The 26,708-nt window shown below is 37.3% G+C and overlaps 1 protein-coding gene across 1 annotated transcript; it reads left to right on the top strand.

Moving 5' to 3' along the window:
* Window positions 1-886: 886 nt before the first annotated feature.
* On the top strand, window positions 887-18,309 carry LOC145312681 (fatty acid-binding protein-like). Its single transcript, XM_080151941.1, has 8 exons — window positions 887-954; window positions 1,457-1,490; window positions 3,906-3,976; window positions 13,904-13,944; window positions 14,536-14,633; window positions 15,462-15,562; window positions 17,057-17,136; window positions 18,095-18,309. The coding sequence occupies exons 1-8, from the start codon at window positions 940-942 to the stop codon at window positions 18,153-18,155; spliced, it is 501 nt and encodes a 166-aa protein (XP_080008067.1). The 5' UTR covers window positions 887-939; the 3' UTR covers window positions 18,156-18,309.
* Window positions 18,310-26,708: the final 8,399 nt, after the last annotated feature.

Here is a 26,708-nt window from a genome sequence, read left to right on the forward strand (position 1 = left end):
AGAGTGTCAATACATATTTTTTACAATATTGTAGACACTTACAATAAGTATATACTTTCAGTTGTATGTGAATTTGATTAAAGAGCTGTTTCACTTCTAATACTATACCTTATTGTCATAAGGAATCATTACTCAAAAAAATATAATTATATTTTACAAAAAGTTACCAAAAAATATGTTTAGAGATAAAACTAGTTTTTATTTCGCTATTAATTTTACGATTGGAAACTATTATGGCTACATTATAGGAAAATTCCTTATAATATGGTTGAGGGGAAACGATGTAATGGGGGTGGGGATGTCTAAGGCATTAAGGTGACCCGGCTTTAATGGTATATGGGGAAAGAGCCTTAGGGTATTACAGCAGGAGGGGGGAGGGGGGGGGGGGGCCTTGCTTATGTGTGGCGTTTCTGTATTTAAACAAATAATTTGTTTTCTTTTTGCAAAGTAGTTATTCTATATTTATTAGCGTAGTTACTATCCTCCCGGTTCAAACCCCGCCACGTCCAAAATTAACTCTGATGAATTGAGCCATACTGATGAGCCCTAAAAGGGCGAAACACTGTGTCTATGGATATAATATAAAGTGGTAGGTTTTTTTTTGTCTGAAGCTCAAAATCTTAATAACTACTAAACTGATTAGGTTCTCTCTTATAGGCAAGCTTCACATGGTCCAGTGATGGTTTTTGGCTATTTTATTTTCGGATTTAAGTCTTGGGATGATTTTAAGCTATTTTTCTAGCCCATGTGGTTATTTGAAATATTCTGATAATAACTGGTTACTTTTCTTCTGTAAAAAATCGCTAGAATCTGAAATCTTAAACAATATTGTAAAAACACCAGGGCTTTGAAAATTGTAGCTACTTTCACTATGAACTATTTCATCAGTTGAACTTAAATCTTTAGAAGCAACAGTTTGAAAAGAATTACTAAAATACAATGGCTACCGAGCAGGTTTGTGTAAAAAGTTATTGCTGGTTGTGATTAAAATATTAGTTATTAAGTTATTGGTTATTGTTATCAGCATATTAGTTATTAAAAGTGAATCAGTATTAAGTTAGATTAGGCCAAAATATCATAGATGAATGTTTCAAAAAAGATTTATTTAGTACAACAGTAATATGATATGACCCGACCCCCTTCTTCTTAGGCTAAAACCCCTAACCCCCAAAAATGAATAAAATGATAGTTTCCTCTCCCCCCCCCCCCCCCCCCCTCGGATCTACATGGGGATAGTCAAGAAAGGCCGAAAAATTCAGATAATATATTGTAATTCATTCACTTACAATATGACTTAACTCTCCCCCATTTCTAAATTCCTAAAAATCTCCTTGGGTCGGAGGAAGACTTACACACCCACCCCCCAGCTGAAACTGTGTGCACGTCCTTGCATCCTCTGCATGCCCCTGATTATTAACACACACAGTGCGTTTGTTCATCCTTGTTATTATTACAGGTATCAAGCAACCCACTTCCCGAGTTCATGATAGGTAATTTCTAGTAGCAAAGCTACTCTATAATTCCAATTGTCCGTCCGTAACAAAATAAAATTTTCTGTTGTTAAGAGCATCTAGTATGTAATTGAGTTTGAACGTCAGTCTGTCAGTCATCATGCAAAATTTAAATATTAAAAAGTCTCAAATACGTGAGAAAGGTTTCGCAATTTTTTTCTCCAATAATCTATTCTTGATTTCAACAAATGCTGTTAAAATCTTCTTGTCCGTATTCTTATGCAAGATTTTTTGTCCTTCGTTGGAAGTTGTCCTCATTGTTTTAAATTAAATTTTTTAAAACATGTATGTCTGTTAGTCTGCCATTTACAGGAGACTTCATAAAAAGAAGACACTCCAATGTGTTTTATAGTAATGTATTAAAAATTACTGAGCCATTATCTATAATACAAAGTAGAACGATGTCTGTCTGTCTGTCTGTTTGTTTGTCTGTTTGTAGCGAAGGATCTCGCCAACTACAACCGATCGGGTTCTCCTTTACTGGGTAGCTTCTCATAAGTCCCAGGAAGGTTTATAACTAATTTCTTGGGGGGTGGGACACCCCCAACCCCCCGAAAAATAAAAAATACCCCCCCCCCAAAAAAAAAATAAAAATTCTTTTAAAACTAAAATTAAAATAGTGAGGTCGACTTCCGCCCCCCCCCCCAAAAAAAAAAAAATTTCCCCCAAAGAATTTGTTTTCAAATTTTTTCTTTTAGAATTTAAAATACAAAAAATTGATTTGATCAAACCTCTTGGGGCAAAGCCCCTAGAGGCTAGGGGCGAATCCGCTAGTTATCAATAAATTACTATAAAACACATTGGAGTGTCTGCTTTTTATGAAGTCTCATGTAAATGGCAGACTTACAGACATACTCCACTTACAGAGGAGCTGCAGACTAAGCAAAGCATTGTTTAATAACTTTGATTAATACAAATTTCTATAAAATAAATTTCATAATGCGATGCTAATATGCTGTAAGATTTTTTTTTAAACCAAGAAAATTGTACAGGGCGTTTCAAAAAAAACTGCGTTTTCCGGTTTTGGGAAACAACCAGTAGGAGTATGAAAAAAATGAGTATAGGTCCATATTCTATGTATAAATGTACACCAGATTAGCTTAAGGTGTTTTTTAATATCTCTAAAAATACGGCTTTTCTAATAGGTACATGTAGGAGAAAAATGCTTGATGTTAAATTTGATATATCAATTTGATTGAAATAACTTGTAAATTTTTAAGAAAAAAGTTTTAAAATCCCATTAATAATATGGTAAATGGTTAAATGAAAGTGCATGTTTAATTTTTTGTCATTATTTCCCTTTTTTTCTCTGAAAAACGCTTTTTAGATCCTTACAAATTGCAATATTTCTCGTTTCTCTTGGTTGAACAAACTTTAGGTAACTAACTCTTTATAGTATTTTAGATTATAACATAAAAATTAAAATACTTTTTATCCCAAGAAGTTATCTTTAAAAACAAAAAGTTACAGCAGTTTGTTTTATTTACTTAAAAGTGCAACCTACAAATTAATAGCTCAAATGTTGATTTATGCACTTGAGATTTATGGTTTGACCGTAAATATAAAACATTTGATCCGTATTTGAAGGGGGGAGGGGTGGATTATAAATGTCCGTTAAGTTCCAGTTCAATTAGATGCCAAAAATGAGCGGAGGTTTTAAAGTTTGACCGGAATTGTCTATGATAAAAAAATGCGTTTTATGTTTCAGTAAACCTGTAAATAAGTTGAATAAAAATTGAAATGAAAATAAAATATGTTTGTTTATCATTTTAGACAAATAGGAATAGTATTTTTTTATAAAACAATATAAAAAGCCTTAAAAACTGACCTAAAAAATTATCATTCATGCTTTTTAGAATTAATCAACTCTAAAATGCGCCGTTGTTTTTAGAGTAATCAATAAACACCTTTTATAAAATTAATCCATATTTTTATAGAGAATAAGAATATAGAATTATTTTTTTCATACTCCTACTGGTTGTTTCCCAAAACCGGAAAACGCATTTTTTTTTAAACGCCCTGTATGTTGTTTTATAAGTGACGTTTTAATACAGTTTTCTCCTTTACATATAATAAATCTTTATTGGTAAAAAGAAAACTGTGAAATATGGTTTCAGAAGGCCAATATTCTTTTTAGTAGCAAAGATACTCTTTTGATAAACTTTGTTTTTCCGTTTGTCTTTTTGTCCTTCCTAATGGGAAAATGTTATTTACTCAGGTTCTATTAGAGATAGAGGTTTTTTTGTTGGATATCTTTTAGTATTAAACATCTCGTGTAATCGAACTGCTGCGTTTTTTTTTGTCCGATTTTCGATTTTTCTGGGTAAAGGTATTCATATTAAATTTCCAGTAATTTTTGTTGAATGTGCATACCTGATCCTGTTTTCATTCCAGGTGACTTCCAGATGGAGACAAGTGACAAGTTTAATGAATTTATGATCGAGCTTGGAGTTAACTGGGTCACCAGGAATTTATAATACATTAACCATAGAATATAGTAAACACGACAGTATAGTAGTTGTCTATAGTGCCCTGGCAAAATGGGGATAGATATCACTGCTTTTGGCTTACCTATTCTATTGACGTCAGGATATACCCCATACCCCATCTTTTTCTAGGTGGTTTTTTTCCCCTTCCCTTACTCTTTCTCTCTACTATGACGTCAATAGAATAGGTAGGCTACAAGCGGTGACATATATACCCATTTTCCTAGGGCACTAAACACAGCTACGACTGTATAATGTATCTATATTTGTGGTCATGGCTCACATTTTTTCGACATTATTATAAGTTATTTAAATATCATAATTAGTAGCGAATCTACTCTATAATTCGAAATGTCTGTCCGTCTGAGACAGAAAGTGGGAAACGTGATTTTCTCAGCTCCTATAAAAGATAGAGAGCTGAAATTTTCAGGGATTAATTATGTTAACAGTCTTAAAATTCAAATACTTTCATATTCTGCATACTTTTATTAAGTTTTATCGAGATTTGCTTATTGGCTGGGGTGCTAGTGTGGTATGCGGCAACTCTGGGCCATGCAGAAACCAAGACATTATAGTGATGCTACGCACCCAGCTAAATCCTGTTATTCTACAATTGTAAAGCCACCTGAAAATATGTCAGATAACGGTATTGATTTCATCTCTCAGTTGTCCTGCAAATGGAGGGAGGGGTGTTACCCCTCCCTCTCCCATCTTAAGCACCAGAACCTTCCCCTTCAACCACCAAGTTATCAGCACCACCTCAACCCTGAGGATAAAGGATCTAAGCCTTCCCTCACCTGATAGAATCACCCCCACACAGACTGTTGTTGTCACAGTAATCATCAAACCTTCCCTTTTTAGTACCCAGACCTACCACTCAACCCCTCTATGCTTATCTACCTATTGTGCTGTTCCATGGGCTATCCTGCCTTCCCCGGACAGGGATAGCCATCTACCTAACCATTGCAACTATCTATGTTCTACTTGTATGATTTACCTTTAACTATCTTTATTCCTAATCCATATGTATTTATATTATGTTGTACAACTTTAGTAATCCTTAGACCTTCAATAAAGGAACAACTGAATAGATGCTGTTTGTTATTTAGTGATTGTTAGAGAAGCGTAGCTTCTCTATAGTAAGGTGTCCACGTCTGTCACACTGCCGTAGTCTTTTCGAACTCTGGTGTCTGCCATTTATCCTAGGCGGATACCACAACTTTTGGTGACAGCTGTGTGAGATTACGGCAAACCACAAGTGTAGAGCAGACGCGCAGCTGAGGCTAAGGTACTCCCAGCAGTGAAACTGGCAAAACTGACACAAGCAACCTGAATTACCCACCCTGGATAGCAAGGTCTAACTCTGCATCCGGCAGTTGTGGAAGTGAAACAGCGAAACTTGACGGAGAACCGCGAGAAGCGCCGACATCTAACGGAGAATTGAGCGCTCAAAGGGCTGAAACAGGCCTGCGGACTGGCTGAAACAGGCCAAATAAGTGCAAACGGCTGAAAATAGGCCAACATTTACTGCAAGAGATAGCAGGATCCGAACCAGCGGCGCTAGCAGGACGGGACATTCCCTGCCGCCATCAGCCGGATTCGGATACACGGCGCTGCAGGACGGGACATTCCCTGCCGCCGATAGACTGAAACAAGCCAAGGATTCGAACCAGCGGCGCCGCAGGACGGGACATTCCCTGCCGCCAACAGTCGGATTCGGATATACGGCGCTGTAGGACGGGACATTCCCTGCCGCCGATAGGCTGAAACACGCCACATAGCTGCGAGCTGCGAGCCAACATACGAGTGTAGTGTACCAAAGCAGAGAAAACTACATCAACTCCAAGTATCCTGAGAGGCTACAGCGCAGCCACCCATCTAGAAAAGCAGATATTATATCACATTGTAGGGATTACCACCCTAGTGTGATGGTTAAACAATAGATTTATGAGCAAGGATTGGCAAACAATTTGTTGTGTATTGTGATAAAAACTAAAAATAGAACAGGCTTGGATTTGTTGTGTATTGTGATAACAACTAAAAATAGAACAGGCTTGGTAAGCAAATCTGTTATGTATTGTGATAAGGCCAAAAATAGAATCTAGATGTAATATAACAATGCCTTGATAAACAATCTGACCACCCAAGCCTCCTGCACAACAAATACACCCTTTATTCTAGAGGAAAGGGAGGGGCCCACTCTCCATTGAAGAGAATACAATCAAGGTGATATAACAATAAGCCTAGGATTAAGGAGAGAGGGCAACATTACCTCATCACACAGTTACCTCAAACCCACAGCACTCCCCCTTCCCCACAGGGGGAACGGACGGCTTTACCCCGTCCCCTCACGCACTTCCCCCCTCCTACCCACACTTGACTAAGTCCGCCCACGGTGTGGAGCTAGCGATCGGGAGGACAGAGCGCCATTTACGGGTCGCGCAACTGAGTGCGGGACATATCATAAAATTCAACGGACAAAGCGGACCAATGAGAGAGCGAGTTGAGGGATAAGTGCGCGTTTTACCTGTGTGCGCGGATTTGACGGTGCGTAAGCGCGCTGCAAGGAAAGGAGATTTCACGCACACACACACACACACACACAGGAGAGGGGCCACTCTATAGCATACAACAGAGATATTTTTTTAGAAGAAAAAACTTGCAAGCTCCTCCCTCCCTATCTACAGTGTGATAAGGAAAACTAAATCAGTTCCTTAAACCCGCTCAGACCCTCAACATCTTCCTAGCCCTGCCAACCCTACTTCAAAGCTGAGTGGCTAGTGAAAAAAAATATATGTATATATAAATACCCAAGTGATAAATAGTGTTGTTTTTGTATCATGGGTGCAAGTAAGTGAATACTAACCTCACCATACAACACTGGAGACTGATATGGTAACTGAACGAAAGTATGCCCACCCTGTGGACATAGCCTGACTTGATGCCCCACACTGGGCAGTGGTGGTGTGTACCTTGACCATAGACCCTCATGGTTGTGAACTATATACAGAGGAAGCATGATTTTTTTGAAGCAAGGAGGAAAGCTAGCTAGCTCTGGGGATATTCCTATACACGTATATATATATGGGAGTGTAGCCATATATATAGATAGCCTACATATCCATATATCTACTAGCGGATACGCTCCTAGAGACATCTATGGATACCTAACATATTCCCTTTTATCTCTAAGCTAAGATCCGCTGGTTATCACAGGAATCAAGAGCTATACTGGAAAGGAGAACAACTCAGGCTCAACAGTTAAACAAGACGCTGGCACCAACAGACCGACCCCCTGCTACTTATCATGGGGACGCTCCAGCCACCGAAACTCTTGAGCCAGGAGGACAGAGCCTACGGCTATGTGGACTACCACCCTAATTACACAGCTATAGTATCTATAATAGGGGTGAGCCGGCTCGAACCTCCTTGCGGCGCGGCTACTCTACTCTGCTCCTATATCTACAAGATGAGAAATTGTCAGCCCCTAGCCCGACGTGCGGCAATAGAAGACATCCCTGATTGGGCATTAACTGTGTGCCTAGGCATGCTGCTGGCACTGTGGTGGACAGAAGTCTTCATTTGGACCATAACCACCAACATCTGTACCCCACCACTCTCTGCTTCTTCATACAAGGTGCTGCTTCTGTTATTACTTTGGCCTACTGTGTTGAGTACAGTGAACATAAAACACATGCCAGGTCACAGACCCCTGGTCCCTGAGATGCCCTTGTCTGGAAGGGTGACTGAATGTCCGCTGCACAGCTCCTGTACAGTGGGTGCTCAACGCACGAGAAATGGAGATACTGGACTGGGGATTGTTGAACCTGTATGTGTCCTCCTGGGGGTGTTGAACGATGCGACTGAGCCTAAGGAGAAGGTGACAAGCTTCAGAGACTTAGTGGCCAGCCCCAAGATGGACACTACCACCAGAACTGAGACTCCAAAGGGGCCCAGCCTTAGGGCCAGTACCACCTGTGTCTGGGGTGGAAAGGTCCTCCCTGGCGCTGGCCTCACCAACCTGGAGGATGGGGAGCTGTCCCAGGGGAATAGGCTCTTCACCCAGATGCCCGACGCGTACCTGGGGGTGGGGGAGCCTCCACCCAAGCCTCCCTGGGAGCCCCCAGGCATGGAACGACTGGGGACCGGCCTAAGGATGGGGAATGGTGACCTGCTGCAGTGGAAGGCTTTACCCAGCACGGAGGGAGCAGGGTTGACCAGCAGCAGTGAGGCTGTTCCCCCACACTCCAAGACCAGATGCCTCTACTCTGTTGAACCACTGCACATGACCCAGCCAAGTCCCCCCATGCTGCTGAAGATGGAGGCCCACCAGGATGCAGAGCTCCAACTAGGGAAGTCAATAAGAAGGCCACCCCCTGCCAAAACCAGAACCACCGCAGGGGCTCCCCACCAGCAGCTGGCGGAGCCTGGCAGGGACGCAATACCAGCTGGCAACTCTGGCCCAACTCAGGTGGCTACCAACAGCCTGCTGGCAGTCCAGAACACAGTTCAGGCTACCATCAGTATGGCATCTTCTGGGCCTTGCTGGTTCAACTGTGGGTACCTGTCCACACACTGGCCACAGGTACCCCCCAGAGATCATAGCCCCCCTTCCGACTGGCACCATCAACGGCCTTTGCTACCAACTACCTGGCGTAACCAGAGGCAGGATCCCTCATGTGGAGAAGCACCTGCAGAAGCTAAGGCCGAGGCTGGCCTCGCCACCCAGGAGAGGAGAGCCACTGTTGGATGGAAGGGACCTGTGTGTATGGGGAGGAGGCTGAATGTAACCAAGGAGCCACCACAAGCAGCCCAGCACTGCCTGACCCCTAGTAGGGGAGACCCTGTTTGTCAGCTGGTGCCCCAACTGGAGGAGGAGAGACCTGGCAGGTTGATACACCCTGGGGAAGCCGGACTGATGGGACCCAGCTGGACGAAGGAGCGCTGCCGCTTCAACGGCCACACAGCCGCCAAGTGTAGAACCGGTTGGGACCAGGCAATGAAGAAACACCAGGCAGCCCAACAACCTGCCTACAACCAGTCTGACACCCAGGTCCACCTGGAGGGAGATGCCCAGCCGTCACCCCAACCAGCTGCCGCTGCTGGGGCCGCGGCTACCCAGGAGTCTGTGTCTCAGATTGGGACCATAGTGGCCAGGATCAACGTGCTGGGAGGAGCGGCTGAACCCAACCGGGTTGGCCTGGACCTCAGCCTCAACCACATGGGACCGGTGTTAGTGCAGCCAACCAACATTGCGGAGCCAGAAGTCCTGCGGCCTCTGCCGGTCGGCCTCAACATGATGGTACCCGTCAGACCGCGTCCCCCGAAGGAGGAGGTAACCCCTGTCACCCCCAGCAAGAGCCGAGGGGCGCTACCCAGCGCCACCGGGACGGTGTACGGGGAGGCCCTGGCGGCCGCCGAGCGGGAGAGGCAAGAGGCGCTAGCCAGCGAGTCTGAGTCGATGTATGGGACGCCAACCGGCGTCGCCACCTGGAAGGAACGAGAGGTGCTTCCCTGCACCACCAAGCTGATGTCTGGGGCGACAACCGTCGCCGCCACCTGTGAAGACTGGGGGGGTGCTATCCAGCGCCCCACGCTGGTGCCTGGGGCGACAACCGTCGCCGCCACCGAGAGACCTGGACCCCTGTGAAGACTGGGGGGTGCTATCCAGCGCCCCCACGCTGGTGCCTGGGGCGACAACCGTCGCCGCCACCGAGATACCTGGACCCCGGAACGAGCCCGCAGCCCCAGAGGAAGGGGTGACACCCGTCACCCCCAGTCAGCCAGAGCCCCCAGCCAGCAGGGAGAGTCCAGCTGTCCCTCACCCTCAACTGCATCCAGCTGTCTACCTCCCTCAACCAAGCCAGGGTAATTGTATTGCACTGGTGTACCAGGAAGATTGTGCTGGGTCAAACTTGCCTGCGCCCCCTGCATCTGCCCCAGGAACCAGGATATCAGCCATTACCAGCCAAACTGAAGAAGCTTTGACCGCTGCCTGGGGAGTAACTCAACTAGATGCGCCAAGTGCCGAGCCTAACCATAGAAGTAGAGGATCCCCAACAATTATGTCTACCCAAGATGGAGACGATGTGCCTGGACACCTTCAGGCTAGGGGAGGAAATCCGGAGCCTTGTGCCTCCAGTCCACCAGCAGCAGTGGCCGTGGATGGGCCTGTCCCCCAGCCAACTAGAGCGGAGCCACCCTTGCAGATCCAAGACAGCCTCCGGCACAGGGGATGGACTGTTACCTTCCCCTACCCTGCAGGTCTGACTGCCATGCACCACCCTGCCAATGTCCAGGATGAGCCTGAGGGAGGAAACGCTCCTACAGTATGGCAACCACCACCTGCCCGCGTTGACAGAGACCCTGGAAGCCGAATGAACCTGACCAGCCCCGAGGGCGAAGAAGCTGCGCCTGCATCCAGTAGCCAGCCTGCCAGCAGCAAGGTGACCAACACGATGGAGACCACCAACCCAGTAGAGAAACCTGAAGAGGTGTATACCAGGCGGCTGTTGGTCCAAGCCCCCTCATGTGCTGTGCCACCCCTGGAGGTTGCCAGGGTGGCCTCAGAGGTACACATCCAACGGCCAGAACATCCAACAGGACCAGCTACTCCAGCAGATATAGCAGATTCCGTTCGACCTGGGGAGGGCTGGAGTCTACCACCGTCCAGCAGCTGGTATCCTGGCGGACCCATTCCACAAGGACAACAAACTGAAGGCCGCAACCACTGTCGGAAGTCTGGCGGTGCAGACAACCCCTCCCAGCCTTCCGAGGGGAGAGTTGTGGTATGCGGCAACTCTGGGCCATGCAGAAACCAAGACATTATAGTGATGCTACGCACCCAGCTAAATCCTGTTATTCTACAATTGTAAAGCCACCTGAAAATATGTCAGATAACGGTATTGATTTCATCTCTCAGTTGTCCTGCAAATGGAGGGAGGGGTGTTACCCCTCCCTCTCCCATCTTAAGCACCAGAACCTTCCCCTTCAACCACCAAGTTATCAGCACCACCTCAACCCTGAGGATAAAGGATCTAAGCCTTCCCTCACCTGATAGAATCACCCCCACACAGACTGTTGTTGTCACAGTAATCATCAAACCTTCCCTTTTTAGTACCCAGACCTACCACTCAACCCCTCTATGCTTATCTACCTATTGTGCTGTTCCATGGGCTATCCTGCCTTCCCCGGACAGGGATAGCCATCTACCTAACCATTGCAACTATCTATGTTCTACTTGTATGATTTACCTTTAACTATCTTTATTCCTAATCCATATGTATTTATATTATGTTGTACAACTTTAGTAATCCTTAGACCTTCAATAAAGGAACAACTGAATAGATGCTGTTTGTTATTTAGTGATTGTTAGAGAAGCGTAGCTTCTCTATTGTAAGGTGTCCACGTCTGTCACACTGCCGTAGTCTTTTCGAACTCTGGTGTCTGCCATTTATCCTAGGTGGATACCACACTAGTACGATTTCTAGATAGGTTTTTATAATTTTCTTTACTCCTATCTGAGATAGATGGCTGATATTTTTAAGGATTAAATAAGTTCACAATTTACATATCCCCAAAAATTTTGATTAGTTAATTTGCTGAGGTGCTAGATCGATTCCTATATTTTCACGTTATAAATCGTACAAGGTTTCGTAATTTTTTAGTTGAGTGTTTTTTTTATGAAACTGCAATAAAGTTATTTTTTTAACTTGTATGATTAATGTAGATTATATAACAATAAGTTTAAGTAGACATGTCTGACAACATAACGGCATGCCGTTATACACATTAGACTAATGACTTTATACACTTTAGACACATTAAATATGAATGGGGTATTCCTGTCCAGTTTTTTGTTTAGGAATGAATAAATGATGACCTATCGGTCCATCATTTATTCCCTCGGGTAAGAAATATTCATTCCTAAACAAAAAACTGGACAGGAATATCATTCTCATTTAAACCAAAAACTCATTTTTTTATGCTAAAATGTGGTTTAATTTTGGTTTTTAATTTTCATTTATTTCCAGGCTATGATCATTTATATCCCTGATATCAAGTTTCTTTTAATAATTAATGAAAATTCAAAAATCTTCCAAAAAAAAATTGAAAATCTTCTAAAAATGACTACCTCCGGGAAATAAATGATTACCTCCGGGAATAAATGAATATTTACATCCACTATTTAAGGGGTTGTTTATATGGGAATGGCTATTTACTATCATTTATCTTGATGTTATTTAAAGGTACATCGACTTTATGGCATTAATTAAAAATAGGAAAGTCATTCAGAAATTAATTAATGATGAAGTAAAGAAAGTGAATTGTCTCAAATTCTCTCAAATATCGAACCATGCTATCATTATACACAGGTTCCGGAAAGGTTTATTACTATTTTCTGAGGCTAGGGGCTAAGCCGCTAGTTTAATATATATTAGTAAAATGTCACATGTGCCAACTTTTAGAATTTACAAATAGGGTTTGTTTTAGTTAAGGCTAGACAGTGTGGAATTGTCGGGATGACTTTACAGATAAAGACCCGAATAACCTAAATCCACAAGAAAAATCATTAAAATACGTAATGAAATTGTGTAAGAAATATGACAGAGACTTGGCAAAATTTTTGCATAAAAAATGTTAGAATTAGATAAGAAAGAATTAGCATAAAAAGTTATGGCAATATCCATTATTTTGTCCAAAAGGAAAATTCAACCCCCTCCTCACCACTTTTAAAACAAATAGCACAACAAAAATAAGAATATTTTTCCAGTACGGCTTTGACACCATTAAAATCCACTGGACTAGAACCGGTTCTCAAACTGAAAAATCATGGATACAAACATATAACAGAAAATTTTCCACGAATATTAAAATTTAAAAATCATTACCAGTTTTGATTTAATACATTTTCATTTTGAGGGGAAAGCTGTCCATAATACGATGCAATAAATAACTTTTACTGAATTGAATTATGAAATTTAAGAAATAAAAAGATATATTTTGGGGTCTAATCGTCGTGTAAATAAGTTGGAGGTGTGTTTTTTAGAACATATTTAAATTAAGGGAAATTGTCAAAGTTGGTATATATGAGATGTCTTGGATACACCATAGAATTGTGTCTATAAAGTTAAAGGAGCGCAGTTACATACAGTGCAGTGTTTTTCTTTAATGTTTGTCCTACTTTACTTTTTAATTATGAAATTTCAGCTGAACATTAGAGAACTTTTTTTTTTGAAATTCAAGCAGTGCAGTTGTATTTATTATGCCAAAAGTTTAATAATTATTATTAATGGTTTATTATGTAATTTCTCTAAATCACTCCTCCTGTCCCAATACATATTACTTAAACATTTAAACATTTCTAACATTAAAAAATCTGTTTTATTGTTTGGATTTAGAACAATTATGAAACCTCTTTTTTATATTCTAAGTAAATTTTTCTTGAGCTATAAAGATATTTAAATCCTTCCAATAAAATTGTTAGAATGAAATATTGGAAAATGAATTTTCAAGGAGATAAAATAGAAGAAAAATTTGTTAAATAAATTTATTTGGAAAATGCTTATAACAAAGTATATAAATTTATCTAAATTAGATTTTGATGGATGAAACCATCAGCGCTTTTAGAAGTATAACACTTTTTTTCCGATGAAAGCGGCTGCGCTCCTAGCATCTAGGAGCAATGTATTCGAAGTAGTAAGGAAAGTAGAAAGCCCAAAACTTAAATATGAGAATTAAACAGCCTAAAACTATCCAAAGCACTACAAGTAGCTTCCATGAAATGGAGAACTCATTCAGTTCAGTAGTTAAAGTTATCGAAATATTAAGCTAGAACAATAAAAACTTACTTCTTTATATAATAGGACATATTTTTTATTTCGTTAATGTATTGAAATGTTGTTTAGAAATATTGCCAACAATCTGTATCCTGTTCAGAAAATTAGGTAAGCAAACCAATTTTGCATGAAAAGTTGATAAAACCGTAAATATATGCAAAGCTTTTCATTTTTAGGGTATACAATTCCATCAGTGCATAACGGATATCTCTTATATTAAATTTTGACATGTTAGTAATGTCCTATCGATTTCAAACTTTGTATAATGGTTCCTATAAAACTCGGCTACGATTAAGAAAGCAAAACAATTCTACAATTTTAACAAGAAAGTTCATACGTCCATTAAAAAAATACTGATTTTTGACAACATTTTATTATGATATGTTTAACATATTCTTCTGATTTTTGGAACAATGATTCCTAGGACAGCAACGTACAAGTATGACTACAATCATAAAATTAGATAAATAGGATGGTTATAATATACAAAATAAATTATCCAAAAAATCAGCATGTATCAAATTGACGTGCGGACAATCTGGTCACGATTGTAGAGTTGCCCTGCTTTCTAAATCATACCTTGTGCAGGAATTAATTTGCAAGGTTTGAAATAAATGAACGGACGGACGTCCATACAGATCCCAATTATAGAAAAGCTTTATCTAAACAAATATTTTGAATTTTTCTTTTAATTTTCAGACAGGAAGGAGATGAAATAAGTTTGAACACAGAGACGACATTTAGAACTACGGAGACAAAGTTCAGGCTGAATGAAACTTGGAAAGAAGATACTGCTGGTATGTACATTAGACTATAAAAGTTGGAAAGATTTTTAATCAATATAAAAGATTTGAAATCTGCATAAAATTTTAAGGATTTTTTATAAAATTAGTTTTTTATATAATTCTTTATTTAAAGGCGCAAATACAAATTAAGTTAAATAATTTTGAGATCTGTGATTGGTGGATTGAAAACTATCTGCGCTCTGATTGGAGAAGCTTAAGTGACGTACATCATTCAACCAATTAGAGCGTAGGTAGTTTCCAATCCAGCTATCCTATTGGTCAAAATTTATTAACTTAAATCGTATTTGCGCCTTTAAATAAAGAATTATATAAAAAACGAATTTTATAAAAAATCCTTAAAATTTTATGCAGATTTCAAATCTATTATATTGATTAAAAATCTTTAAAACTTTTATAGTCTAATGTACATTGTACATATCATATCTGGAATAGTCTTCAATTATTATCAATCATTTGGTGGCTATTAAAGATAGATGGCTGAATCTTTTTTTAAATATTCCGCTTACCCAGGTCAACGTAAATATGTATTTATTGTCTGAACAATTCATAAAATCCCATCAATATAGCCGCATCGTAAAATACCAGTTCTCCTCCACACTGAAAAGTCTTATATAGCATATCGTATCACAGACACTTTTCAACAAATATTAAAATAAAAATTAATAACACTTTTGTCTGCCGGGCCCTTCGGCCCCTTGATTCTAACAAAACTGGTTTATTATAGTTTTTCATTTAAATATCCGTGTAAAGACAAATAATTTAGCATTATTGTTTGATGTAATAAAATTTAATAAATAAATACACATTCTATTATTTTAGATGGTCGACAGACAGACACTGTAGCCACATTGGTTGATGGAAAGAAACTGAGGAAAGTTCAAGTACCAGATCCCAGCACTGGTTATCATACTACAGAAGAGGTAGTGGATTTAAATCACTTTTATTTCGTTTGAATTAGAGGTGCGCGCGATAAAATGAGAGTGTTAAAATTTTTAAGTTTGCTTCGCGCAACCCTCTGGCATAACCCCACTGTTTTGAATGTAAGGAAGAGATGTGAATTTTAAAAAAGTAAATAATGAAGTGAGAAAAAAGAAGGAATCTATATATATTTGGTATTCTAAACCTAAACTATACGTTTGAAAGCTATTTTTTTATTAAAACCTATTTGAGTTGGATAAAACGAGGAAGCCCGTAACACCGGGTATAGAATCTCTAAGTAGATACATCCTCCCTTTTATTAAGTTTAGGAATCTAAGAGTGAAACTACTTTAGTTGAAACGTCTTTATGTATCAATTATAAGCTTTAAAATAGTTAATAACCTAACCTTTTTTAGTAATGGATGTAATTGTACATAGAATATACGGTACTACGTCAAACCCTAGATACGTCAAACAGTAGATGCGACAAACGCTAGACAGACAAACAGTAGACAGACAAACCCTAGACACGACACACGCTAGATACGACAAACGCTAGAATCCGACAAACGCTAGAATATGACAAACGCTAGATTTTTTCTAACGGCGTCAAACAATAGATACGACAAACGCTAGAATTAATCATTATGATAAAGTAAAAGTATGTTTGTTTGTCTGTACCGAAGGATCTCGCTAACCGCTGAACAGATCGGGTTCTCCTTAACAGGGTAGCTTCTCATAGGTCCCGGGAAGGTTTATAACTGTTATGGGGAAGGGTACCACCATATTTCGCCCCTAGAAAAAAATTAAACCCCCCCAAATTTTTTTTTAAAATGCTAAAATAAAAAATGGGGTTGAGGGGGGTTGAAAGTTTTATAAGAAAGTTTTCTAATTCTTTGGCTAACCAACTTTTGGTACTTAATGAATTTTGATTGGTTGGTTTAATAAGTTGAGTGTTTCAATCCCTAATTTTATGCTATAGGGGATGTACATAGATTTTTAGGCCATTATCTTATCCCTTTAGATCCCTGCATTGATAGTAATAAAAATTTAGTATTTATGAACGAAAGAATCTATGAATATTTTTTTAAGTTTAAATTCTAGCGTATGTCACTTTAAAAATTCTACTGTTTGTTGCGAAATTGAAAATTCTTCTGTTTGTCGTAGTCTAGTGTTTGACGCATCTATTGTTTGTCTGTCTAGCGTTTGACACATCTACTGTTTGTCTGGCTAGCGTTTGTCGCATCTACTGTTTGACGTATCTAGTGTTCGACGTAGTACCAGAATATACGTGGATATTATGACAGGCGAAAAATTGTCTTCCATTTTGATTGCTTTTTCCCTTGTCATTTATTGGCAAGTTCGTTCATCCAGTAGGAGGGGAGGGGAAGTATTGGAGGGGGGATCATTATTTTAGCCCGCTACAAGTTTCCTTTAATTGGAGTACTTGCTAATCTGGTGTAAGATCCAAGTACTAATAATTCCATTTTTTTAAGTTGCGAGAGTTTAATGAGGACGGGTCTGTAATGACTCTTACCCTGAGTATACCTGGCAAACCAGAGGTCACTTGTGTCAGGCAGGAGCAACATTCAGTTTAATAGTATGTACACCAAATGAAAATAATTTAATTTATTTGTTTTCAAATGCAGGAAATTTTTCTAGAAATTATGCACAAAACCACCAGGGAGTAAGGGAGGGGACAATGGGTAATTAATTCAAATTAAGAGTTTTCGCTGAAAGGCAATGAAAATCAGATTTATCCAGAAAACTTGACCAAAATTGTGAAGGGATCATGGTAATATAATTTAGAACCAAATTAGTTTTAAGAAAAAAATAATTTACTTGAAAATTAAATTACCAGTACATCACAATGTAGTAAACATTCGGTAATTAATCACTAGAAAAATCACCCTTAGAACTTCGTCAACCCTTCTCATATATTTTTAACTGCTACCTAAATTCAAGGGGTTCTTAGATTGTTTGATACATAAATATCACAGTAGAGTTTCTATACATAAAATGACATTTTCTTGGGAAAAATATTTGTTAAAATTAGTCATCCAATAACAAATTTTTCTGTCTGCTATATTCAAAACTAACTCAGCTAGTTAACGGGGCATTGATGCGCTAGTACCCAAAGTCAGTCAGAACCTGCTGAATTCTTGCACATTCCCTTTAAGCCAGTACCCAAAGTCTGAGACTCTTAAAAATTGAATATTCGATCCATTGCCCCCTTCCTTACTCTCTGCAAAACCAAACCATTTCCCCCTTCCCTAATTCTAAATTTTAAAATAAAGTGAAAATAAGAGGGGGAGCGGGTAATTTTTGGCGTGTTTTTAGTTAGGTTAGGTTAAATTTGTTACAGGGTAGCCAGCCATGCAGGACCCACAAACAATGGGTAGGTCCTCTACATAATATTTGGAAATAAAAATGTCGAAGGTTTCTGTGCTCGCATGGTACTTTGAGATACACCGACCAAATGTTTGATTTACAAACTTTTTAAATATTTCTGAATGTTTGCCATGATTGTACAGAACGTACAAGCGCCTTGTCCCTGAACCTGAACAACCAGAAAAGGAACAGCAACAAGAATAAAAGTCGTCGTCCATTAAAGAAATATCAAAAATAGTTAAATATGAACTATATGTAGTTTCAAAATAGACAATCTCAATATTAATTTATGTTTATATTTATACTTTACAATAAGTGTCCTTTTTTGTTTAAATAAATAATGTAAAATATCTTAAAACTAATTTTTTTCATGTAAACTTATTAAGTTATATATATTGTTTCCATTGCTAAAATTTGGATGGTAAAATTTCTAAACTTTTGCTTTTAGACTACGTTTAAAATTACCACTAATGCCGGAAAAAAGTGGATTAAATTGTGGTTCTAAAAAATTACTTTTTATTTTATGTTTTTAACTCTAGCTACCTCAATAAAGTGAAGGAATTCAAGAATTGTGCATTTTTTTGTATCTACTATGTCATTTTGGCAGAGTACAAAATTGCAATTGAATTTTATAGCCACAGGAATCGTTGAAGTTAATTGTATATATTAGATACATCGCTTCAAAACAAGGATATCTTTGTTAGAGATAGCGATGGTCTATGTTACAGAGAGAGGACAATGGGCTGTTAACCTTTTCTTATTCGTTGGTTTAACAACTTTGGGGACTTTTACTGAATTTTGATTGGTTGATTTATTAAGTTGAGTGTTTAAACATTTCAACCAACAAATTTTTATCTACAGAACGTGTGATTCTATGCGTCATCATTAGGGATGTACATCAATTTATCGGCCATAGTCTTATCCCTTTAGATCCCTGTCTAAATTATATGCTTTATGGCATATCATATGTAGCAATGTAAATAATATAATATTATATCATTGTTCTTTATATAATAAAGAGAATTAAATAAGATGGTTTATATGATTTATTGAGCATTGATACATTTGTCATAATAATGATAATCATATTGACCAAATCTCAAGTGAACAGTAAAGTTAGAGGACACAGAAAAGTATTCAGAAAAAATATTTGATTAGGAAATTGGTGTACATACATTTGGAATTCTTCCCATTTCACTTTCTCGTGACTCTATGAAAAATATCCTTTATTCAGCACAAGGAGGTTAAATACATCCCCCACCCTCTAATCTCGGTTGAAATTTTGTTTAATGTCAGCACCCCCCCCCCCCTCCTCCTAATAAAAAGCATGGACGTTAGCAGCTATTTATAAAGCTAATAAGTCATAACTTTGCAGTCACAGCCGAACTTTCAGACAATATGCAGTCGTAATTGAAAAACATGACGGCCAGATTTTTTGAGGTGAATGTCTTTCATCAGATTTTCATCAGACTAAGCCAAGCCAACTTTAAAGGTTATCGTTGCTGAGCCCTACAGAAGTTAGTGTGATATTTCCATTAGATTTAAATATGAAGGTTAAAAATTCATACTAACAATTACAATAGAAATAAATAAATTTTAATAGTTATTTCTCGTATCGTATTATAAACGGCTTTCCGCGGATATAGAATGTACAATTATAAGACTAAAACTAGTTTTTTTAGCCGGCTAAAAAAACTGGTTTTAATCTTATGATTGTACATTTCTATATTCGTAGAAAACTGGATATAATACGATGCTAGACATAGTTTTTTCGTATGGATGAGAACCGGTTCCTATCCACCGGATTCGAATGAATACGAGAAATAATGTTCTGCATATTCTTATACCAATATTTGTTTATTAGAATATTTACACCTGACTCCTATGATAGAGGTATGAATATGAGAGTATAGGGAATACAAGCATACCTATTCTGCATATTCATGGCCCCGCAGGGATTTACAATAGACATTTATGTACACAGTCATAGGCAGGACAAATATTAGAAAAAGTAAAGAGGAGAGTAAAACAATGATGTCAAAAAAGTGTTTGTCTGTTATGTCAACATATGTAATAGTCTTCATGACATTGGATGTAGAATATACGTGGACATTTTTTGACAGGAGGAAAATTGTTGTTAAATTTAGATTGCTATTTCCCTTTCATTTATTGGTCAGTTTGTTTATCCAGTAGGAGGGAAGGGGAGGGATCGTTATTTAAGCCCGATACAAGTTTCACTTTATTAGAGTACATGATAAAATGGTGTAAGATTCAAGGAATAATAAATCCATTATTATCTCTCATTAGAATGTCACAGTTTTGAAACATACAAATTAAGAAGAATAAAAATCAAACCTTAATAAACCGAGATTTTCCTTTATTTTATAGAATACTAGCAGCTGCGCACCTAGCATCTAGGAGCAAGAAAATTAGAAAAAAATAGCCTAAAACTATCCAGAAATTTATAAGAAGCTTTCATAAAATTAAAATAGAGAACTCAATCGGTGAAGTAGTAACCGCAATCTTAGGCTACAGAACAAAATAAATTTTTACTTTATATATAATGGTATTGACCTAACATTCTTATTATTTATTTATCTGTCAATCCTTGTATGCGTCTGTCTTTGCATATATCTAGCATATAATAGTTTTAAAAGTATTGATCCATCATTATTATATTCATTTACTCACCTATCTGTCTATCAATCCAAAAAAATGACTTTGGTATATTCGAGATAAATAGAAAGAATTGGAGTTTAGCCAATATATTGCATCAACTGTACCTCTAGCACATGAAAATAGGAACAGCAAATGAATAAAAAACAAAACCCCTCTAACGAGAATCGAAAAAATTATCCTATAGTCTTAAGTAGCTGAATGTATATTATATGTGTTTATTAAGATCTTGTAAACGACATAACCAATATCGGTCCATTATTCTCACAAAATACTTTGTTCTTGACAGGTTTTGGGCTATTTTGGGTTTTTTTTGAGCTATCTTTTGGCTCCTACTAGAGGTAAGGAACAAAACCACCAATATTCTTATAGATAATTTATTGGTGGTACTTAACAGTCACTAGAACATGTTGCTTTTTAAGATTATTAGTTACCTTACCTCTGGAGGCTTTGACCACAGAGCGGATTGTGGTTTACACCCTCATTTGACAAAAAATAACTTGAAAATAGCTTAAAGCAATCACAGGACAGTGATTTTAATCACTAAGAAGCATAGTCTAATTGAATGATCGGTACATCGAAGTCATAAGCCTCAGACGCACGGAAGACGTCTTTCTACTTTGTATTATACTAGTCCCCAAAGTTTTATAGTAACGTTTTCTTTTCTTATTTGTTGGCTCAACAACTTTAGTTGGGAGTGGGGACAAAACACCTAATTTAAAAATGCCTAACTAAAAATGCCTAACTAAAAACACCTAAGTTTAAAAATACCTAATGTTAAAAACACCTACGTTAAAAACACCTAATTTATAAATGCCTAATTTAAAAATGCCTAACTAAAAATACCTAATTTTAAAAATGTCTAATTTTAAAAACGCCTAATTTAAAAATACCTAATTCTAAACTATCTAAACGCCTAATTTAACAATGCCTGATTCTAAAATATCTCTTTTTTTCACTAAAATACTTAAAATTTTTATAACACTAATCCAATTGGCTGAAGGATCTTGCTAGTCATTGAACCAATATGGTTCATCTTTACAATGAAGCTTCCCGTAGTTCATGGTTTATAACGCTTTTGGGGAGGTTACCAACACCTTCCAATGAGAAATCGCCCTTTCAAAAAATCCCCTCCCCCCGTTTTTTATATTTCTTTAATCTTTCTTTATAAAACTAGAACTAAAATGGGGGATGGTCAAGGTACAAGAATCAAGCTACTTTGTATTTTAGATAATTAAATATCTTATATTATTCTAGCTTTTACAGTACAAAATCCCAAAACCCCCAAAATACCCCAAAAACCCGGGTAAACCCCCTATTACCCACGGCCCTGGGATATTTTTTAAAAACCCGGGTTTTGCACAACCCTGCTCAATCTCATGTGAGGTGCCACAAACTAATCATAAAATTTTACTTTTAAAAGCGAAGCGTTTCTATAATTAGGGTCAGTCCGTCCGAACGTCCGTCCAGTTTTCTATTTCAAACTATATTTTAAAATTTTGGAGGGGGGTCGTAACCCCCTCCCCCCCCCCCCACTGAGACTTATTGAATTCCCCTCTGCACTGCAATCGCTCTTAGAGGACTTTAGGGGGCATAGCCGCCGGTTTAATATATTCAACAACAGTTTTAAGATATGCTTAAAATTAGGTTTTTTTAAATTAGGTATTTTAAAATTAGGTATTTTTAAACTTAGGTATTTATAGTTAGGTGTTTATAAAATTAGGCATTTTTAAAATTAGGTGTTTTGTCACATTAGGCATTTTTAAAATTAGGTATTTTTAAATTGGACATTTTTAAATTAGGTATTTATAAATTAGGTGTTTTGTCACATTAGACATTTATAAAATTAGGCATTTTTAAATTAGGTATTTTTAAATTAGGTGTTTTGTCCCCACTCCTTTAGTTGAGTGTTTAACGTTTTAACCACTATTTGTAATCTAGATAATGGTAAATTTTGTGTATTATCATTTTAAATATACATCAATTTATTGGCCAATGTCCTATCCCTGTAGATCCCTGACTATCCCCACATTCATTGGTCATTAATATTCATTCAGTTACAAAGTTTCAACTTTATATCAAAATTTCACCAATAAGCGTCAATAGAGGGGGGGGGGGTGTAGACATCATCATAGAAATGAGATGCAGCTTGGTCCAAATAATTAAAATAACACTTTAGGTAAAACTCTTTAAGCTATAATAATGATTTTACAGCTGTTTCCCTTAAAATGCCTAAAAACTCTACCTCCTTATATTGAAAGTAGTTCTTCAGTTCTTGGAAGCTTTATGCAGGTCCAGGGGTGGTTTTAGGCTATTTTTAATTTTATATTTAAGCCTTGGAATGCTTTGAATCTTTTTGTTGCGTCAACATTACTCAACAACTATATCCAAATTTTCATCAATTTTCAAAAGGAATTAATTTGCTGACTAATGGACCCTGTATCTCCCTAATTAATATCTCTGTATACGCTCCAAGTTTGATCTAATTCAGATATTAGAGAATGGCCTAACTAACTCTATAAAGTGCGCCATAAAATACATAGAAATTTTCATGGGTTAGGCTTATTAGGGTTATTTACTTAACCCTTCGGGAAAACATGCATACAATTTCCAGTAGAGGCCTCTAGGGGCAATTTAAGGGGGAGGGGGAAGTCGAAGCTCCCCCCCCCATAATCAATTTAAGTCTTAAAAAGAAAAAAAGAAAGAAACTCGGGAGGGGGGGGATGTAAATATTTTCTTTAGGCGATTTTCCTTGGTAAGACGTCTTACATCCCCCCAAAAAAGGTATAAAAGTAGATAAACTTTCGAACATTCCCAGGACCTGTGACAAGCTAAAGGAGAACCATATCGGTTCAGTGGTTTGCAAGATCGTTCTGTACACACAGACAGACAGACACAGATCCTGTTACTTTTATTAAGGATTACATGGTCAAGTATTTCTATCGTATTTTAAAATAATATTTTTATGCTTTCAAATGAAAAGAAACTACCCGACTCTTTTCTATATTTGTCTATGTACGTGTATCTCTCACTCACAAAATCATCCATGCAGACAAACTTGGAAAATTTTAAAATGGCAATTTCCCTTAAAGTCCTTGTCGAGCACATTTATGAAATATATTGAAAATAGATGGGAGGGGGGCTAGTTTTCGTTTTCTTGCCTATTACTTTAGGTTAGGTTGTATTTAGTACTGAAAGCCCAACAGGGTTGGGCACTGTAGGCCCATAGGGTTAAGGCTCCAGAAGGGTTAAACATCAGAAAAAAAATAGTTTAATTTTATTTAGATAAGGGAGGGTGGGGGCGTTACTGCTCGATAGGCACTTTGATGGAAAGCAATTTTAAATGTTTAATTTAAAGCAGTAAAATATAAGTTTCTACAAGACTTGAGATTATGTCTTCTTCGCGGAATTTATGAAAGTTGTATATTAGGATTTAGCACACACTTTGTTACATAGAATACTTTTAAAAGAGCATTGAAAAACTTTAATTTAGAAACAAAATAAAAACAAGGATGGCAACATTTTTTCAGAGGATCCTATAAATAAAGCGAATTTGACTACTTACAAAGATAATAACATCGAATCCGTTTTAGTGGTCTTTGGAAACAGACTGAAAGAATATTCTATATATTTGTAGTCTGTAAGGTAGGAAGGTGGAGGTAAAGAAAATAGCTTAAAAATAAAAAGCCGTGAAAAAAAAATCCTGTCGGACCAGCAACTTCCGAGATCTTTAGCTTAAGCCAAAAAAGTTTACTGCTTTATATAATAGAATATAAGATTAAAATTATCTGCTGAATAGTTTTTGTAAAATAAAGTTTTGTCTCTACATATATTAATATGTCAATCTGTAGACAGAACATTAAATATTAACATTAATTATCTTATATTATTTTCTGTTGAAGTATTTATTTATTATACAAAAGTTCCTGCATTTAGGGATCTTAAAATAGATAAGAAGGGGGGTGGGGTGGATTAAAATAGTCTAAAACCAAAATAATACAACTTCTTTTATAGTCACTGGTCATTTGTTAGAATTGTCGTATCGATGTTAAACTTTAAATTATGATTCATGTAACAATTAGGTGCAATTTAGAAAGCGTAGCAACTCTATAACAAATACCAGAAATTCCGTCCATTAAAACATACTCAACAAAATTGTGTATGATATTTTTATCCTCTTTTTCTGTTTACGACAACATACAATTTCTATAATACAAAATAGCTTAATGTCTGTCTGTCCGTCTGTCCGTCCGTCCATCAGTTCCTAAGATCTCGGTAACCAATGAACCGAATGTATTCTACTCTTTAGGGAATATATCTACTGGTCCTGTGGTAATTTCAAGATATTTTCTTGGGGAGTGGGACCCCCACCCCCCCCCCCCCCCCCATAAAAAAAAAAGAAATTCCCTCTCAATTTAAAAAAATCAATTTGAAATTAGTGATCGCAGCACCAGAGGTACTTATTTTTTTTTTAATTACATCTTAGGGCAAAGCCACTAGAGAATAGGGGCGAAGCCGCTAGTTTTAAATAAAGCATCTCTATATTCAAGTCACAAAATGTAAGTATGTCCTAAAACAGAATCCTGGAATTATGTAATTTTGCAACAAGTATTAAGTAAATAAATAAACTATTTTGTAAATTTTAAGTTTTGATATTTTTGTTCTTCAGTTTAGTTTAAGACCTTTGCTTTATGGACATGTTGTCATTCTTATTATATAAACAAATCAAATGACCAATTGTAAGCTTACCAATAAAAAGTGATTAATGCTTTCTTTTAAACAAGGAAAATCCTAGGAAAATTTTGTAACGAACATGAAAGGGATCACTGACCTGAAAATTGAATTCTAATTCCAATATCATCTTCATTTTAAACGAACCAGTGACGGTAGAATACATGACTAAAATACTATTTTACAAATTTTACGAAGCATGGACAACTTTGATGGATAACCGGACAAAGTAAATTAAGAGCAGGTGTTCAGTTTTTATAAACAAAAATCTTTTTAACATCACGAAACCTTTTTAGAGACGTATATCTGTCTTTTAAAGCTTGACAGACAGACAAACGGACCAAGTAAATAATATACTGAAAGCTATTGGTGCATGGAATCATCACTTAATATTTCAGCTGCCTATCTGAAATAGCAACCGAGAAAAAAAAACTTCACTAATATGGCGTTACGGACGGCCAGACAAAGTGAATTAAAGAGAAACTTCTTTACAACAAGGATGACAACATCCATAAAAGCGATGCACTGAAACGGTAGGACAAACAAACATTACCACTTGTACAGTGTAAGAACTGAATAATCAAAATTGTAAGTAAATTTGTTGAAAAACTGCTTGATTCAGGATAATGTTTATGGACATACTAACATTTTTAGGACTTGATTATAGAGTTGCTTCGCTGATTACATTATACTTTGTTGTCCCAGGAATCAATATACCAAAAATCAGATCAATCGAATGATTAGATCACATAAAAATTTGTTGTTAAAAAAGTAAAAAAATCAACATGTTTAAAATGGACGTACGGAAATTTTGGTGGTTATAGAGTTGCTACGCTTTCTAAATCGTACCTAACTATTAAAGTAATCACCATGCAAAATTTGAAATCGAAAGGACAATTCTAACATGCCTAAATAAACGAAAAAAGCTATCCGTTACGGACGTACGGACGTATGGACGGACCGACCCTAATTATAGAAAAGCCTCGCTTTTAAAAATATAATTGTTTTATGTCGTAAATTACAGCTGCTTAAGTACAAATCAAAAATACAGAAAACAAATCATTTTGGGCTTCATAATTTATTAAAAAAACACCTTTACAGTTTACATATTGAAAAAATATTTCATTATTGCATGTAACTCAAAACTGAGTTATACTAAAGACATTAAATACTCAAATCTAAAACAGTAAGAAACCTAGGTGACTTGTTACGCTTCAGTTTAGCATTTACAAAAAAAAGGTATTACAATCAAAGCGCCATGGTTATTTCCATCATAATGAGTGTACATACAATTACATTGACGAAAAAGATCAAAAGCCTTATAATTTCAAACACATGTCTATCTATCTA

Source organism: Acartia tonsa, chromosome 2 (genome assembly GCF_053477335.1).
Source record: "Acartia tonsa isolate MP-2025a chromosome 2, ASM5347733v1, whole genome shotgun sequence".
Lineage (NCBI taxonomy): Eukaryota > Metazoa > Arthropoda > Copepoda > Calanoida > Acartiidae > Acartia > Acartia tonsa.